The sequence below is a fragment of the Vanacampus margaritifer genome, chromosome 8, assembly GCF_051991255.1.
Source record: "Vanacampus margaritifer isolate UIUO_Vmar chromosome 8, RoL_Vmar_1.0, whole genome shotgun sequence".
Classification (NCBI taxonomy): domain Eukaryota; kingdom Metazoa; phylum Chordata; class Actinopteri; order Syngnathiformes; family Syngnathidae; genus Vanacampus; species Vanacampus margaritifer.
The window spans coordinates 25,584,377-25,603,720 of NC_135439.1; the positions used below are offsets into that span (position 1 = coordinate 25,584,377).

General features: G+C 39.3%; 1 protein-coding gene across 2 annotated transcripts in view; it reads left to right on the forward strand.

Annotated features, from left to right (window-relative positions):
• Nucleotides 1-10,738, forward strand: part of nucks1a (nuclear casein kinase and cyclin-dependent kinase substrate 1a) — a 57,643-nt gene extending 46,905 nt beyond the window's left edge. For both annotated transcript variants that reach the window (XM_077574199.1, XM_077574200.1), the window contains 2 exons: nt 1-130; nt 9,524-10,738. The exon at nt 1-130 is cut by the window's left edge and continues 20 nt beyond it. In XM_077574199.1, the coding sequence (XP_077430325.1) occupies nt 1-130; nt 9,524-9,759 (366 nt within the window). In that variant the 3' untranslated portion in view covers nt 9,760-10,738. The remainder of the gene's footprint in view (nt 131-9,523) is intronic.
• Nucleotides 10,739-19,344: the final 8,606 nt, after the last annotated feature.

Consider the following 19,344-nt stretch of genomic DNA (forward strand, 5'->3'; position numbering starts at 1 on the left):
GAGGACTTCATTGTAGAAGATGATGATGACAGTGACTATGGTCACTCCAAAAAGAGAAGCAAGAAAGTTATTCGACGAGGCCGAATGGACAAGGAGAAGAAATCTCCCAAACCCAGATTAAAGGCTACAGGTAAAGTCAATTATACACATAAAGACAATCTGGCTGTTTTTATCCAGATTTACCCACTTATCGACCAAGGACAATAAGCGTCTTATGAGATTGTCCTATAAGATTATCCTTTTAGCTGAGGTGCGTTAAGAGTGAATTTTGCCCGATAACTGGGTCTTATACAATTTCGGGCCGACAATCTTAAATATTGAAAGTGTTCAATATTTACAGCCAAAAATTCACCAAAGCTGTCAACTCTCAAGCTATTTGACTCTGTGGTAACCTTCCAAGCCAGATTGATAATTGTGATTCACTCAAGGGAGTTCTTCACATCATAAATCTGAAACTTCACTCTGCAGATCCGTTTAGGAAAGGAGGGACTTGCTGTATACTTCGAGCTGATTGGACGATGCGGCATCTTTGCACGTTTGTTTTGACCAATCAAGGCAACGGATAAAAATATTGTCTTTGGTCTCATCTTAGTGGGGGGAAAAAAGCACGGACATCTTTCTTTACCAGATAAAAATTCACGTAGCGCCTCGCTGTTCAACATTCTACAAGGAAACGATGACTAATTCTGCTAGAATAGAATTAATTGCAGATTTTGGGGATTTGTGCCCCCGCCCCGAATCTCCGGAGCTCATAAGTCCTACCGGAGACATAGACATCACCGGACTCGGCCTGACGAGAGCTTTCCAACGGTGTCGGTGCCATCTCTCCACGACGTTGCGTTTCGGAGCACGGCGTGTGGGAGGGTGACTCTCCCGATCACATGTTGTTTCTTTAGGAACACTACAAGTCTTACCTTGCTTTCTTTATACAATTCACATTGCTCGGCAGAGAGCCAGCCTCTATTCTACCTTAATGCGCACAGAATGTGTTGCGGCGTAAATAACTACTTCCAAATAAAGTTTCTACAAAATGTATTAAACTGGAAATGATTTTTGAAAAATGAATCTCAGTTATGTTAGTAACAACCAAATAAATAATATAGAGCAAAGTTGTCATTACAGTCGGGTTTCCTTTTAAATTAACATTTGTTACCACAAAAAACAACAAAAGTACTGAAAATTGGTACCGGTATTGATACTCCGATACTGACAATTGGAACCGGACTGGTTCAAATGCGAAAGGTACTCATCCCCACTTGAACGCAGCGCAGCGCATGCTGTTTTTTCAACACCCATCCATGGTCCAATAAATTTTGCAAAGATGTTCGCATTTTTGCCAACTGTTTTTCTTGATGCCTTAAAAGTGTGAACATTTAAATTAACCGCATGCCCCCAACCCGTTTGACGAGTGCCCGACAAATATTAACAGGCAAAATTTTGGTCCAAGTGCTTCTCAACTTTTTCACCCCTGACCTGTTTTCATGCCTGAATAAAACTTGCAATATGACATATTTTCTTGAAATGGAACATTTGGTTTCTCATTTTAACTAGTACCAAGACATACTACTTAAATTAAAAATAAAAACATTTGAGCAAAAACAGCTTTCCCATCTTTATATATGTACAACAAAACATGGAACTATAATGTTCATATGATTAGAAGATAGCATGTCTGGCTTGAAAGATTTGTTTGCCTTGCTGAGTTGGCGATCCGACTTGAGAAAGAGTGTTGATTTAAAATCCTGACGCAGAGGTCGAAGTTCCGACATTTTTTGTGTAACTTAAACACATCAGTTGTAGCACAGCATATGCTGTTCAGGCGCAATGCCCATCCCAACAGAAGAGGAAAGTTGGTACTATATTTGCCTTGGATTATGCTCTTTCTAATCTACTTTGGGGGAATTTGTGCCACTCTTCTTTGCAAAATGCAGCCAGTTGAGAGAGGTTGGATGGGCGTCTAGCATAAACTGCCCGCTTCAGGTCCCGCCCACAGTATTTTGAAAGAATTTAAGTCAGGATTTTAACTGGGCACATCCAGAACATGATTCTTGTTGTTCTTCAGACATTCCTTGGTTGTATTGCGGCTTCAGGTTATGATCCAGGATTTCACAATATTCCTCTGAATTCATGATTCCCTGGACTATGTGGAGTTGTCCAGGTCCTGGGGATGAAAATCCAGCCCAGAACTTAACATTGTCACCACCCTGCTTCACTGTAGGGAGAATGTTCTTTTGCTGGTATGCAGTGTTGACTTTTCACCAAACATGACTGTTTTAGTTGTGACCAAACAGTTCAATTTTGGACTGATCTGTCCACAGAAGGGACTTCCAAAAAGCTTCAGTGTTGTCCTGGTACTCGCTGGCAAAGTTGAGATGGGCAGCTTTAATCTTTTTGTGAGCAGAGGCTTCTACCTCGCAAGCCTTCCATGAAAGCCTTGTCGATTGACTTTTCTTCTGATTGTTGAAGCATGGCACATGTGTCCCAGATGCAGCAAGAGGTCTGCAAATCCCTTGATGTGATGTTTGAGTTGGCTTTTTTACTTGAATTATATTTTTTCTTGTGGTTCTTGCTGATATTTTAGAAGGTCAACCACTTCTAGGCAGGATTGTAGTAATTGTCAGTGTTCTCTAGTTGCAGATGATCTGCTTCACAGTGGAATGATGAAGCTAAAAAATTTTTTATTACTTTATAGCATTGGCAAACATTGGCATCCACAAGGATGAGATGGAAATATTTTCACAATTCTAGTTCAATTATTGTAAATATAAAATAAAATGATTCTGAATTGTCTTTAAGTACAAGTCCGTTCTTTCATAAATGTAAGAAAATACTTTTAAATTCATGTGAACGGTAAATGTCAAGAAAACAATACAATAAAAAAAACCTCTGCCTTTAAAATGGTATTTTCTTATAAATGTATGGCAAAAAGAGATTAAAATGATCAATAAATGGTTTAATGAATCAATATCAGACTTGAAAAGGAACATTGATTTGATATATAATTACATTTTTTTTAAACCCAACCCTAATATACTCTGAATGATCGATGCAAACAGTGAAGTTCGTTTTTTGCTAGGCTCTCATTACTCCATATAGGTTAAACACACACACTGATAACAGAGTTTTCAGCGACAAAATGACAGAAGTTATCAGAAAAAGTGGCAATGCAAGATAGCTGCCCTCTGGCTTCAGCCGTGAGGGACCTATTGACAGTCCATTCATATATGTCCATGTGTAGGATACGCAGACCGTTAGAATGGAAAAACATGGCGGACGAGTTTTCAGCGACAAAATAACAGAAGTTATCAGAAAAAGTGGCAATGCAAGATAGCTGCTCTCTGGCTTCAACTGTGAGGGACCTATTGACAGTCCATTCATATATGTCTGTGTGTAGGATACGCAGACGGTTAGAATGGAAAAACATGGCGGACGAGCAAACGCTGTTGTAACAACTCCACAATGTATGCGTTATGGACCCAAATAATAATCGGCGATAGAGTAAATCCACAATAAGTGAACCGCGAAGTAGCGAGGGACCCACTGTATAACAAATGTAACTTTGAGGCATTATATGTGTGCCGCATTATTATGACAATGTTGATTACTAAATCGCGTTCACGGGTGAGTTTGTCATATACTTTTTAAAATAGGCTTAACTTAACATAACTGCTATTTGTATGTAGAAATGTCTACATCGCAATTTTAAAAAATGATTGCGATTTTTTAGTAGAACTGATTTTTACAAGAAAAAATGCTTACATTAAAGACCTGTACAGACTCCCCAACTTACGAACAAGTTACGTTCCGAGCGATCGTTCGTAAGGTGAATTTGTTCGTAAGTTGCTTCAGTGCTATATTTTGTATTATAATTTATGTTTAAAGAGAATACGTACAGTACTGTACTACGTATGTTAGAGAGAGGGAGCGAGAGACACACACAGTATGTACATGTACCTAATAAGATAAATAAAATGAAGTTTAACTTACTTTTGGAAGATGTACTCGATGCTTAAGGATTTGATGGAGGAGGAGGAAGAGGAGGATTTTATATCATGAGAGGTTCTTCGTCGTCGCTGGAATGGGCTTCAAAAGTTACTTCCTCCTCCGTAACTTCAATGTAGGAAGAAGTTGAGGGTCGCGGAGAAGAAGATGAGGGTTGATGAGTATCTTCCTTGGAGGATTTACTAGAAACTGGCCGAAAGAAGCGATCTAACTACGATTGCACAGTTTTCTTCTTTTTTCATCATAAATGATGCGGTAGCACTGTATGGCATCATTCAATTGATTTGCAACCTTTGTGCAACGTTCAATATTTGGGTCTTGCTGCTCGAAGAGTGCGATGGCTTTATCTATGAGCGACAGGCGTTTCTTCTTCTTCCTCCTCCGCGACACGTTGCTGAGCCTCCAATGCTGGGTGAGCTCTCACAGCGCCAAGCATCGGTATTAGCGGCGGAAAGAAGCACTACAGTACTCGGAAAAAGGTGCGCAATACAAAATCTAACTTACAGCATCTCTTTCCGAACATTTTTTGACATGCGCGCATGCGTGCAGACATGTTCGTATGTACCGTTGTTCGTAACTCGAATGTTCGTAAGTAGGGGAGCGTCTGTATTGCACTTTTGTCTGATTGTTTTTTAGACTTGTATTTTTTCCATTTATCTTATTACTAGATTATACAAAGTCTTAAAATAAGAAAATTCAATTTATGAAATCCCAGTTCAGGGCCCTTTATGTTGGTCAGTCATCTTAAAATGTTTGTTTTAAGCCTCACAGTACTTAAAAATGGCTGTTAACACTCAAGGCCAAGATTGCTTGATAAAATAAGAGAATTAAGTAATAAGTATCTTAAATTAAGCAGAATGATCTTGTCTGACAATTTTATTTTAAGTGAAAATAATTTGTCAAAGCAAAATAAGCAAATTTATGTTCAATTTAAGAAATATCTTACTTAAGATTAGTAACTATACATTATATATAATGTATAGTAAAACTGTGTTATGGAAGCATTAAAAACATGCACAAATGCGACCAGATGATAATAATTGACACCAGCGGGGTACGGTATTATACACAGGACCAATGTTTCCTCTACTTTTTCCACGTGTCTGTGCATTCACACAAACTTCTTGAGCGTTCCTTGGACTACAGTAAGCAGCATCTACGGACTTGTATATGAATAGACTTACAATGCCACTTATTCACCGTATCAAGAAGTGAAGCCACCGGCGGCCATCTTACTTTGCCATTCACTAAGCACATACCAGCACACCTAACTTGAAAATATTGATTTTCCCCGCAGCATTTTCATGGTATTTACTGTCTCTGTGGTAAAAATGCCACCGGGTCTGGCATTTGGTTGCACCAATAAGTCAGCAAGAAGCAAGCGCTACATGCACATTTCATTGGTGGGGAAGCTTTTATTAATTTTCTCTTATAAGCGATATCTGTGAGTGTTTCTCAAAGATTTGTCTGCATCATGTTGTCAGAATCATGAATAATGAAATGAAAGCATAGCCCATCGGGACAAAATTGGCTGTAAAATGCAAACTTCTAACCTCTGTAAGAATGGTTAGTCCATTCATTTTCAGTATAAGTCCTTAGCAACATCAGACATGCACATGGCAGCCAAACTAGTAACACTCGTGTTTAAAAGCTGAGATCATAAGTTACATGAGTAGGTATGTTACAAAAAATTTAAAACCACTTGTGTATCAAAATAGAACATATCAGATTTGTGACACCAATAGAATCAGCCCTAGTTTGTTACTTTTATTTTAGCACACATTTTAAGCATAATAAAGTCTCAATTAGTGTTGCACGGGATACGAGTACCGTACCTCGATGTTTTGGCGTCAAAAACGGCTTGGTATCATTTTTCCTTAGTACCGGTACTTAAAAAAATAAATACGAGACAGCCCGCCAACTCTGTTTTAAAGGCAGGTACACATACACACATGGCCGCCTGTCTACAGTTATATGGAAAATGCATTAAGTAAGCGACACGCCTCTTTCAGCGTGTGTGCGAGAGGGCGCAGGAAGATGGCTTCACGCACTGAAGCACTCGTTGGGCGTGCACTCCTCGCTGAGAAGCATGAAGCGCTAATTAAGCTTATTAAAGCTTATTAGTGTAGCGTTCGCTGGTCGTATGACGCGCTAATTAAGGCTCCATGGGAGTGGAAGCCACGTGACAGCATTGGCATTGCCTACGCATGTTTTCAATAAACACATGAACACGTGTGGTTTTCAATTTTCAGTTTTAGAAACGTTTTGTAACAAGAGCAAATGTTTTTCGCGGAGAAGCAGCAATCATTCCTGCAGTGGACTCAAGATGCGTTCAATGAACAGGCATACAGTAGGAAATCACAGTTATGCATTAAAAAACCTCAGATGACTGACAGAGCAACAGACACAGGTTGTGACACATTTTTGACACTTCCCTTAAAAATAAGTGGAGTGTTAATTATTTTGTTCCCAGTTTGTAGTATTTGATTACGCATTTGACTAATTGGGAGCGAAATGGAGAAGAGCAGAGACATGCACGCACACTCAACCAACGTTACATTGAGTCATTGGAGGGCCACTGTATTGCCAATATTTAAAACGGATGACATCAAATGCAGTCAAATACAGTACTTAAATGAATATAGCATGCAATGTGAAAGCACATACAATATAAACATAAATATGTACATTATGTAAATAAATTAACATATATACATCCCAATATTTTGAATTAATAATAAATAAAAATAATTTGAAGTTCTTTTGTCAGTTTTAATTTTCTGCTTTTGTTTTGTCGAGGTACCGTTTCAGTACCGGTATCAAGGTATTTTATGCAGGTATAGTATCTAAGTCAAAATTTGGGTATCGTGACACTAGTCTCAATACAATTTGTGTAAATATGGTCCCACAGAGTTCACTCAAAAATAATGGAAAGCATGTCATTTAATGAAACACGAAAATTTGTTAAATGTGTGACGAGCCTCGTTTATGGGCTTGTAAACTACGCCCATATTTGGACTTCCTGAATGGAGCGGTTGTTGCTTGCAGTCTTATCAGTGCTTAGCAGTGTTGGGCAAAGTTACTTCCAAAATGTAATATATTTCAAATTACTAGTTACTTCCATTTAAAAGTAATACGTTTATTTACAATATTACTGTCTGTATACAGTAATGAGTTACTCAAGTTTGAGTTACTCTTAAGTAACTTCTTTTTTTAAATTGGGGATTCATTTATTTAATGATTTTGAAATTGTAAAAAGAAAATGCAAAATTTGCAACTATAGTTGGTAAAGTTAACTTGAAATGAGGACCTTAAACGAAATATTGTGGGGTGTAATGTGAAATATTTTCACTCTATGGTGGGAGATCACTGCCATTGATTCATATATGTATCAAGATCTATTTTTCAAATATAAATATTTAAACTGATATTTGGTCCAGCAAATAAATAATCCCAGGCTGTACACAATGAATGAAATTGTCTACATACTCAAATTAATTTACACACAAGGGAAAGATTAGTTTATATTGCCAAATGCCAATGTGTGTTCCTCTAATCAATAACAGTAACACAAGGTAGTATTTTTTATGTATTAAAGTTAGGGTTGGGTACCGAAAATTTTACTTTTTTGTGGTATGGACCGATTTGGGCCGGTGCTTCCGAGCATTGATTCACGTAAAATCAAACGGTGCCATGTTTCGGTTCTGAAGCACGTCTTTCAAAGTTGTGACTATGTGGGAGTGGAAGAGTTGATGATTTTCCATGGCGCATTTCACGCGCTAAAATACATTCACGGGTTTTGGAAACAAGCGAGACTGTTGCGGCACCAAGCCAAAGAAATACAGTTTCTGATGTATGCTGGTGCAGGCTGACAATGTTCGCCTGAGAGGAAAGGTGTCTGCGGCATCCTCGCTGTATGAGGAGCCCGCGCATGTCTTCCCCCACCAATCGAATCATGCCGGAAGGGACACGGCTTCACCATCGTTAAGGTATATGGACATTGTAATTTGGATATATTAGTGGTGACCACATTTATGATTAATTGGAATTTTTATTATTTTCTTTGTTCATGTCCTCTTCCAACTGTCAGTTTCTTATATTTGAGTCCAACGTGGGTTCAAACTTTGAGCTCATAGCGTGGCAGGCTTTACGTTCTTGGAAAACAACTGCACAAGAAACTAAAATAACATAAATTATTATTAATTTATATATTTACTGTTGTTCCTTGCACAGGACTTTGATTCACACTTATGTTTATTAATTATACTTCAGTAATTTTAAAATGTAAAACCTTTATTTTTACTATTCCACTCTGGCTCATTTGAATGAAATTTTATTTTATTTTTGACTTGTCAAGTTTTATATATTGAAAGGTAACTGTTAAATTTATTTTTAAAAAGAGTTTACTATTAATCAATGATGAACATTTACTACCACCAAAATTAATAACTAAAATTTAACAAATAAAAAAAGAGCGAGTACAAAAGTACCGAAAATTGGTACCGGTACCGAGTATTGGAACCGTTCCGGTTCAAATGTGAAAGGTACCCATCCCTAAATAAAGTAAACTTGATCATTGTTCTAAATAATAATAGTGATGGATGAAGTATAATTGAAAACTAAATTAGAACATTAAGTATTAAGTTAACATTTGGGATAATGGTAGAAATTCAGCTCCGCAGGTGGTTCATTTATCATGCACGGCAATGACGTGACATTGGCATAATTAGACGTCTCCAAATCTCCATGCGTTCGCCTCGTTACCCCAAAACATTTCTACTTCCTCCTGCCTCTCAATTCTGGCTATACAAGATGAGAAGGCACAGACTTACATATAAAGCCATGTGATAAGGTGATCCCCGACACCACACGGGACCATATGTGCCTTTTTGTCATGCTGATGAGTCACTTTTTCATTTTGCTTTTCATAGTTTTTATGCCGTGGACCTGAGCACTCGTCTACCAAACTGTACACCTTATCGTGACACATGATACTTTTTGGAGGTCTTTGAATAAAGCAAGAACATGTGGACATTCAAGCCTATTTTTGCTCCATGCTTGGCTGTCTAGCGCCCGCCCATGGCTGTACTCGGCCCAAACCAATCAAGCATTACAGTATGTGCCAGCGTCACCGTAGCCTTGTGTTGCTCATTCATTATAGGCGGAGCCGCTCCGTCCCACAATAATTACGCGACATGGGTGTTCACTTTGCGTTTAACCTTTTTTTTGTCACATTTTTTTCCCCCCACTGCAAAATGAAGTTTTCAATTTCTTTATAGGAAGATAATAATGAAAATACAAACAGTAAACACAGCTCAGATTAGGATTTTTTGCTGTGTGCTGAGGAAGGCACTGAGCAATTGCTCACGCACGCAGCTTAGAGGGAACTTTTGCACAGGACCAGATAAAAAAGTACTTTTTAAGGTCGATTTGGCGTGGGGGGGAGTATTATACACGGACACCTATTATACACGGGAGTTTACGGTAGTTAACTATATTGTTCTTCCCTCTGCTTTCGTAGTAAATCCCAGTCCAATGAAAGGTAAGGGGAAAGGCCAAACCAGCACAAAGGTTCTGGAAAAGAGCTCACCCAAAGAGGAAGAAGATGATCATGAAAGCCCCTTTGAGGAAGAAGAGGGGGAAACTGAGAAGAAAGATTCACCCGTCGCTCCTAAAATGACAAAGAAGGGTGCTGAAGAGGAGGATGAAGAGGAAGAGGGCGGCTCAGAGGAGGAAGCACCCTCTGGGGAAGACTAGATCCTTCCCTATAGTGTCCATGTTTAATTTTGTTTTTTGTCCTCTTGGTGGCCTGGCTACATGGTTTGGACTAAATGTGCTTGTCTTTTCTCTCCACTCACCTTGAGCATGGATCACAGACTACCCATATGATCATCTGATATCACACTCCGCTTCACCCATTCTTTTGACCTTCCTGATTTGTCCATTGTCTACTAAGAGGACAAGATATTCTATGGCTCTTCTGAAACAGTCATATTTGTTTCTGGTTCATTAAGAGAATCCGTCCTTTGTAAACAAATTATTTCATTTATGTAAAAAATAAAAAAAATCTTTTCAAAATGCAATTCTTGTTTTTCCCCCGTTAGTATCTGTAAGGCACTACATTTACACCAATCCAGCATGTGCAGTAAAGGGGTTTACAGACATTTTACTTTTAAACTAAAATGTGTTGTTTTTAATTTTACCATTGCTACATTAAGAAATTGGGGGGTTAAAGTTTTGTTTTATCTTTATTTTCTGCTTTGCGGGTGGAGCAGTAAACAAAGAGAATGAAAACAAAATGAAGCTTGAAATTTTGGAAATTATTCATTTGGTTGGAATGTACTTTATAAATCGCTGTGATAGTTCTGCTGTCAGCTACATAAGAAAATCACACTTGATCCCGCATGCGGTTATGTACAATTTCCTATTTGCGTACTTTAGAGAAGGTCCAATTTTTATCCTTTTTTTTTTCATTTTTGGTTTCTTCTGCTTCATGATTTCTAACCATGCACCATCCACAATCAATACTTTCTCACTGTAGCCATTTAATCATTTGTACCAGGCAGGCACCACCGTAATGTTTTTTTTTTTATTTTTTTTTTTAAGAAATGCATTTTTTTTCTTCCTCAAATTTGTGGTTTATTTTTCTTGTTCATTGTATTAGTTCTATATGAATTTTTTTGTAACGTTTGTTTTTTAAGAAACAAAATAAAATGTATCTTGATTTTAAAGAAAATCTTCCATGTCCAAGTCCAAGTTTGCCTGCTTTCCTTCCTATTCTCTTACTTTGTTTACATTTACTTTGAATGTGATTAAAGGTGGGGCCTTAAGTTTTGACCGTTTCTGTTTGTAAACAATTCAAAACGGACTCCTTTTTTTTTTCTAGAGAGCTCAGTATTGTTCATTCGGTAATTTTACCGATTTGACATGTCATCATCATTGCTCTCCTTTTTTATTTATTTTTTTATTATATATATATTTTTTGTATATATATATATATATATATATATATATTTGTATGTGGGTGATTATGTGTATCTGCGTGTGTGTGTATTCATTAGTTCACCTAAAACCTATTAAAAAAAATCCCATACCATTCCCCTAAACCGAACACTTCCAGCCAGTCGTGAGGCCGTCAGGAAACCCGAGAAAGGACCAAAGAAAAGAAAGGAAAGGAAAGTGAAATCCAGCACCAACCAGACACCACCCACCAGGCCACCAACCCCAGAGACATCTGAATTTCAACAAATCAGGGAGACCTCGAGAGACCAAAGGAGAGACTGAGGGAAGGAAGGAAGGACAGACGAAGCAGAGTGAGATCCACAAACACCAGCCTCCACCGATTCAATGACCTGAGGAAGATTGTGTCTGAGTTTCGATAAATGCTGGTGTGGTGGATCTGGCATGCATGAAAATCTCCACCAAAGAGGGGAGCCGTCGACCCCCGCCGGGCCGGGCAGCGGAGTGGAGAGGGCATCCGCGCCCACCCCACCCACCCACCGCATGGAGGGACGGAACACCGTGGGCAGAAGGGGAAATGGGGGCACCGGAGGACGGGCGGCACCCCAGACCTAACCGGGCGGGGGTGGGAGGCACACCCGCCCACCAAACCCCCATCCACCCCACCGGGACCCCGGCGGGCATATGGGACCAGCCCGGCGGGGCAATAGGGCTCGCCCCCCGCATACTTGGGCCCGCCCGAGGTGCCAGGAGGTCCACCGGAGCAGGGCAGGCACAACACCAACCCACCCAGCCCCCGGAGCGCCGAGACCCGGGCCACGGATGGAGCCCCCGGCCCAGGGGAGGGGGAGGAAGGCGGACAGGGGAGGGGGAAGGGACGGGGGAAGGAGACGACAAGAAGGGCAGGAGACAGCTGCAGGACCGCAGAGAGAGGGGGAGAGGAGGAGGAGGAAGGGTGATGAGGGAAGGGACAGGGAGGCGGAGGACGGGCGGGGAGAGGCGAGGAGGGAGAGGCAGTCAGGGGGGGGGGGGGAACCACGGGGCACCCCGGCGGGCCACAGGCCCCGAACCGCGTCGCCGGGGCGGCGCCGCCCCGGACACCAGGGAAAGCCCCGCAACGCAGCACCCCCCAAGAGACCCAGGGAACGGCCAACACGAAGCCGCCACCCAGCAGCCAACAGAGGGGCAGTTCCACCCACGCCCAGCCACCCACGCCTTATATATTTTTGAAAGTTTTTTTTGTTGTTGTCGGAGAAAGCTTGGTAATATCTTTAGCTAAAACAGGCGGTTGGAGCGTATCCCAAAGTGTTGGAATTTGTTTCTTTATCATATTTTTAACTTGTAGATAATGTAAAAAAAAAAACAGTTTTTTATTTTATATTTTTGGAGCAAGGATGTATATGATATAAACATATTATCTGAGAAGAGATGGTGGAGATGTGTAATTCCTTTCTGCTCCCACACACCTAAATAAAACGATTGCTTGTTAAGTTGAAAATCAGGGTTATGCCATAGGGGAGAGACCCCACAGGGCTCCACTTGGGCTTTTGTAATTTCTAGTGCCTTCCACCAGGCAGTCAGGGTGGCGGAAATCATTGGGTTTTTAAAACAATTATGTCGCTTAATTGATGTTGTAATAAAGAGTAAATCTAGAAGTCTGAGGTTATTACAATCCTTCTGTTCTAGTTCCAGCCAACAGTTAGTATCTCTGTTGGGTTGTGCCCATAGAATGATATATTGTAGCTGGTTAGCTATATAGTAGTACATAAAGTTTGGTGCCTATAGACCACCTTTGGATTTACTTTTCTGAAGAGTAAATAGACTAATCTTTGCTTTTTTCTTTATTCCAGTAAAATTTTGTAACGGCTGAGTCCAACAACTGGAACCATTTAGCTGTAGGTTTAAATGGAATCATTGAGAAAAAATAGTTTATTTTGGGTAAAACTTTCATTTTAATGATGGCTATTCGTCCTATTAGAGAAATAAGAAGATTATTCCAGCGCTCCAAGTCACTATCAATGTTATCCAGAAGTGGAGAAAAGTTTAAATGAATTAAATCAGTTAATTTAGGTGAGATTTTTATGCCTAAGTATTTTAAATTACCTACAGGAAATGAGTAGTGTGGGTCCTGGCTTGCAGGGTTCCATGAATTTTCTGTAATAGGTAGAAGTGTTGATTTTGTCCAGTTAATAGAATAATCGGATGTGAGAACTGTGAGAATTTAGTTATTAAGTTAAATACTTCCCCTAATGAAATAGCAGGCTTTTCTAAATAAAGTAAAATATCATCGGCATATAGATAAATTTTATGTTCTGTTACCCCAGAGTGAATTCCTTGAATCCTTCTTTCCTGACGTATGGCTAATGCAAGTGGCTCAATAAATATTGCAAATAATAAAGGGGACAGTGGGCATCCCTCTCTTGTGCCTCTCTGTAGAGTAAAACTCTGAGATATAATCCCATTAGTAGTAACTGTAGCTTTAGGAGAATCATATAATACTGACACCAGGTGGATAAATGATTTCCCAAAGCCAAATTTATTTAAAACAGCAAAAGAGGAAGGACCAGTTAACTTTGTCAAAAAGGACTCTTGCCATGGCTCAATCCAAGGCTCTACCCCCCACTCTTCTCGTCAACATTGCACCTGCCTTCAGCGACACGCCTCACGCTCTGTGATTGGCTGGAGGGGTAAACATTGACTTAACGCCCAGAAACGTCCCTCTTATGGCAAAACACAACAAAATGGCAAAATACAGGCTGGGGGTGGTTGAGGACAAAATAACCACCACACATTACAGAAGCCCAGAGGTGTCGATTAGGATTGATTTAATGTGTATACATCCAGTGTTTATGAAGTGTTTATTTCTGAGTGAAAACTTAAGGACCCCACCTTTAACCCATAAAGGGCGTGGGGAGCGCGTGACTGCGCTTCTACCGTTAAAGCCGGGAGAGCCGTTAAGTCATTTAGTTTTGACCAATTCTTGGTCTCTTAGCCGATAAAATGCAGCAGAATATACACATGAAGGTGACGTGGGCATTGAAGCATGTCCTGGAATTTTATACGAGCATTTATGACTTACGCAGATTTGCGGGAGTTATGAAATAAATGATGCGATTGACGATTGTGCGGGAGAAATTCAAATCAGTGTAACGAGTCGACAGTGACATACTGTTAAAAAATATGTTTGAAGACAATGAGGATGTTGAAAATTTGGACGGCTTTGTAACGGAATGGACAACAAATCATTACCACTGGATCCCCGAGGTTATTACAACTGCGCAGCAGTGTTGAAGATAAAATATATATGGGAGTTATGTACCCGCAGATGTGACATTAGTTTGTTGATATATAAATAAAAATATTAAAGGTTTATAATAGTAAACTTATGTTTGTGTGAACGCCACAGATGTAATCTCTGAAATGTTTTTGGAATTATATTACGTCTGCAAGAGCTGAGATACTGTATTAATTATTTTTAATATTGTTAAATTTCCAGTAAAACTTCAGATTTTCGGGGATGACTCAAAAGTCACCCATAGGTTTTAGAGGCATATTTTGCCAGGCGCTTTTAGGCCTTAATGGGTTAAGTACAGTATGGAGCATGGGTGGGCAATCTAGCAATTAAAGCTAAAGTAACTAAAACATAACTGTCATGTTTTTGTGTTTAAAGAAGAAACATTCACTTCACTTTCATGCTAGCTTCCACTAGCTTTTTATTTTTTTTTTAATTTCAGTAATAGACCTTTTTTACAAAAAACAGAAATATGTTATCAATAAGGGATCTCAACTTCCGGTCCTTCTGTTTAGAGCTAGAAGCAAGATTGATCGTAGAGTACAGTATACAAGCATTTACCAAAAATCACTTTTGCCAATATGGAAACTAGCATTGTACAAGAAAACTTAATCACTAAAAAAAAGATGAAAAAGGGTACGTATTTTTTCCACGAGTAACTCATTGAAAAGGGGACCGTCTAAAATGCTTCATGTGTGTGTAATGTCGCCTAAAGTCAGAAGACTTGTCGCCAAATTTCACCCACACATCTCTACTTGTATGCCCACTTCAACCTCTGAAAATATCCAAATTATCGCCACAGTATTTTTAGATTGTAATTCATCCTTCCTCCCCACAGATGCTCACTACTTGTATAAGAAGCTTAACATGTCATATATTAGAAAACTGACCAATTGCCACCAAAATTCACATGCACATCTCTACTTATGCCCGCATCAATCTTTGAAAATATCAATATGATCAGCTCTATAATTTGGATTTTATACACATCAAAACGTTTTTCCTCATTAAGCGACGTGATAAATTGAGTGTGCACCGAGAGTACATGCCCATAAAATCCAAAATACTGTGTCGATCGTTTTTATATTTTCAGAGATTGCAGTGGACAGGGATAGATATGTGCATGTGAATTTTGCTAACGATTGGTCATAGATTTCTGACATTAAGCAACGTTGAGTTTTTTTAAACATGCTTTCAGCTTGCTCTGTCCTGGCGGGGGTCGACGGCTCCCCTCTTTGGTGGAGATTTTCATGCATGCTAGATCCACCACACCAGCATCTATCGAGACTCAGACACAATTTGTTTCTCCCTCAGGTCATTGATTCGGTGGAGGCTGGTGTCTGTGGATCTCACTCTGCTTCGTCTGTCCTTTCTACCTTTCCTCAGTTTCTCCTTTGGGCCCTTGAGGTTTCCCTGATTTGTTGGAGTTTAGATGTCTCTGGGGTTGGTGAAGGTTAGTGGCCCGGTGGGTGGTGTCTGGTCGGTGCTGGGCTTCGCTTTTCTTTCTTTTCTTTGGTCCCCCTTCGGGTCTCCTGGCGGCCCCACGACTCTGGCTGGATTTTGAAGTGTTCGGTTTAGGTGAACGGTATGGGAATTCTTTTTTTTTTTTTTTCTTTCTCACGCACGCACGCACGCACACACGCACGCACGCACGCACAAACACACATAAAAAAAAAATAAAAAAAAAAGGGGGAACCATGATGATGACATTTCAAATGATCAATACTGAGATCTACCAGGAAAAAAAAAAAAAAAACATGCTTTCATTGTGCCTGGAAAGTAAATCCTAACTCTGTTGGCCTAATTCATAGTAAGGATAAAGACCCACCAAGCATTTTTCAGTCTAAAATATGTCTAATAGACATCTAAATGGTTCTTAGACATCTAGGCTTAGACGTCTAATAGATGTCTACGACTAGACCCCTCGTCTATTCTTAGACGTTTAAATAACCGCTAATAGACGTCTATTATATATAGACTCCTAGACGTTTATTTTTATTCCATTTGTATACACCTCGTCTAACCCACCGAGCATTTTTCGGTCTAAATAGTACTTAGACGTCTAGGCTAAAAACGGTTTACAAATGGTCTAAAAATTAAAGTTTTTAAAAGTTTAATAGACGTCTACGTCTAGACCCCTCGTCTAAGACGTTTAAATAACCGCTGTTAAGACGTCTAAAGTTAGATGTTTGCTAGACTTCACTTTTATACCAAATTTAAACTCCATTAGACGTCGTATAGATGTCTGTTAAACATATTATTCACAACAAACCAATATTAAAGGAAATTAAAGTTGTCAAAATTGAATGTTAAATCAGATTGTCAAAAAAAAAAGGACCAAATTTAACCTGTGATCCTTATCTTGATGTAGTTCCAGAACAACAATTCAGATCACGTGTTTTGGGAATTTTTTATTAGGTTTCAGTAACACTAATGCAATGCTAATTTTACCACTGGATATAAACCGATCTCTTCATGTTAACATTAACCAAACTATCCTGCTTAAATCTAAATAAATACATTGTTTTTCAAACATTATCCAAACATCACAAACATTTGAATGTGAAAACAAAATATTTTTAATTTCTTCACGCATTTTTAAACATATTGCAATGAAAAAACACAACAAAAAGCATAATTACCAATATAATATAAACATTTGGTTTGTTTTGAAATTGGGGTGGAAAAGTGGCTCAAAGTTTAATACAAAATAATAATAATAAAACATTTTTTGGGGGGCAACTGTCCACTCAGCTTCGGTTTCTCCCCAAGGATTGAGGCTCTTTAACACATCCAAGGATGGCCATTGGGGTCTCCACAACAACCATCTGAAACTCTGAGACTAACAGACATAAAAATAACAGAATAGACTTTAATTACTACGGATATGACCTTTTATTTTTATTAAATTAGTTTAAGCCCTTAGAAAATACCTCCTTTCTGTTTGCCGTCATGGCACAGTTGTACACCCTCTTCCTAGCTCTTGAAAAATGAAATTAATGTTAGTTGAAAATTTAAAAAAAAATTCAATTACAAGTCTTTGCCTTATTACAAAAAGTATGCGGCATTCTGTCTGTGCTTTTGGATATGTTGTAGTTTGATTTGGTTGTACATATCAAGTAACATTTTTTTTCTTCCTTTTTTAAAAAAAAATGCTCCTTTACTCTGGGGGTTTGGGAGCCTCTGTTGGGCGAGGGGGAAAAATAAAAATTTACAATACTTGACTAGTCACCTGTTACCACTGTTAAATTACATTACACAACGCAACACACTTTTAACTTGCAAAGTGCTTTGCCTTCAAATTTGATTCCCTGTTGGTCATAAAACAAAGTAAATTGCCCATTTTAATTACATCATCAGATCATCGTTACAGCAAATAAAAACCTACTTTAAGGCGTCCCACTCCTTTAAATTACACTGGAGCTAGGGTTCACTATTGGGTAAAAAAACAAACAAACAAAAAACTGTGAAATTACACATCTTAATTCCATTTTTGCCATACCATCAGAAAATCTCAACTTTGTCATCTTAATAATAGCCACAGCTATTTTTGAAAGCCGGATGCTGATATCTGCAAAAATACCGCCATCATTTATGTCACAGCTTTCGGTTACAGGTCTTCGATATAAATTGTAAAAAACAAAATATTCTCTGCACTGGAGTGCAAATATTTGTTGATGAAAAATTACACACTTCTGAATCACTCTTGCGATCACCACTGCACAAATATTACCTTGTTGAGGTCCTGGCTGCGTTGCGGACACGAGGTGTGTCTTTCCGCCAATATTCACTCTCGGGGGATATTGAATTTAATATTTTTACTCACAGTGTGACGATTGCGAACATTGTGATACTTAACAAATACGGTACCTTGTGTCCTGCCTGTCACGTTAACAGGTGAGTGTGCGTGCGTGCGCGTGTCATTGTTTGCCTACTGGGAGACAATGGAAATCATACTTGCACCATTAGGCACGTTTGATATAGTACAGTATGCTGTACACGTTTAGCAAATAACTTATGTACTTTGTCCTGCTGCTGCACATCTGAGTGCTGCTCCACGGTGTGTTTGTCGATTGAACCAGGTTGAGATTTCACGCCTGGGACGTCGTTCTCTTCCAAAATGATGTGTATGCAGGTGTCGCTACTCTGTTTGTCCGAAAGTTTGGACCTTATGCATATTAATGAGAAAACATGACGTCATTTGAGATCAACCCTATTGTTTTTACACAACAGACTCTGGCCATTTGAGCTTGCTAGTACAAACACGTTTTTCAGGAGGTGTAAACGGCAGAATATTCCAAACCAATCTGTGAACAAGCAGCGAGAAACTCCCAATCGGACGATGCATCGATCAAATCTTCTTGATCTGGTCAATGGGATTTTGTCAAAGTGACCGTCACAACAACAACATCTACAAAAGGCATTCGCAATGGGGGGGAGAAGATGCTCGCTTTCGCTCTCTCTCGCCTGCTTTAAGAGCCATCGAGCAGGAGAAAGATAAGCCCAGGAGAATCCTGAATTATATTCTTTCTGAAATTTAGAAGATTAAAAATTGACAAAATGCTAAAAGCCATTGTGAGCCTTTTATTTGGTCAACTTTTTGAAGAATAAATGAACACGCAATCAAATGAGTTTTTTTAGTTAGTTAAAGTGACGTAATGTAGACCTTGACAATAGGAATAACCCCCCAAAAAATTCCAAAACTGCTTGTGGTTTTTGTGATTGCTCACATTCTGTGCATTCCATGAGGGCTCCCACTACCCCCACTTTGTCCAGAAAACCTAGTGATGCCCCTGGTGTGAATTGTTTCTCTTTGTGCCCTGTGGTTAACTTGTCATCAGTCCATTGTGTACAGAACTCTTTGCTGAAACCAAATAGGATGCAGTTCACCTGTGACCCAGAACAGTCACAGAAAATTGAAAATGGATGGGAAGCTGGCGGTGGATTTTTGCAGGCACCGTTACTCTTCACCTGCGTTATTGAACATCCAGGGAAGAGACATTGAAAGAGTTCCAGCCTATAAATACCTGTTGTCCATATAAAATGATAAATTAGGCAAGAGTGTCCACACAGATACCCTCTCTAATGGG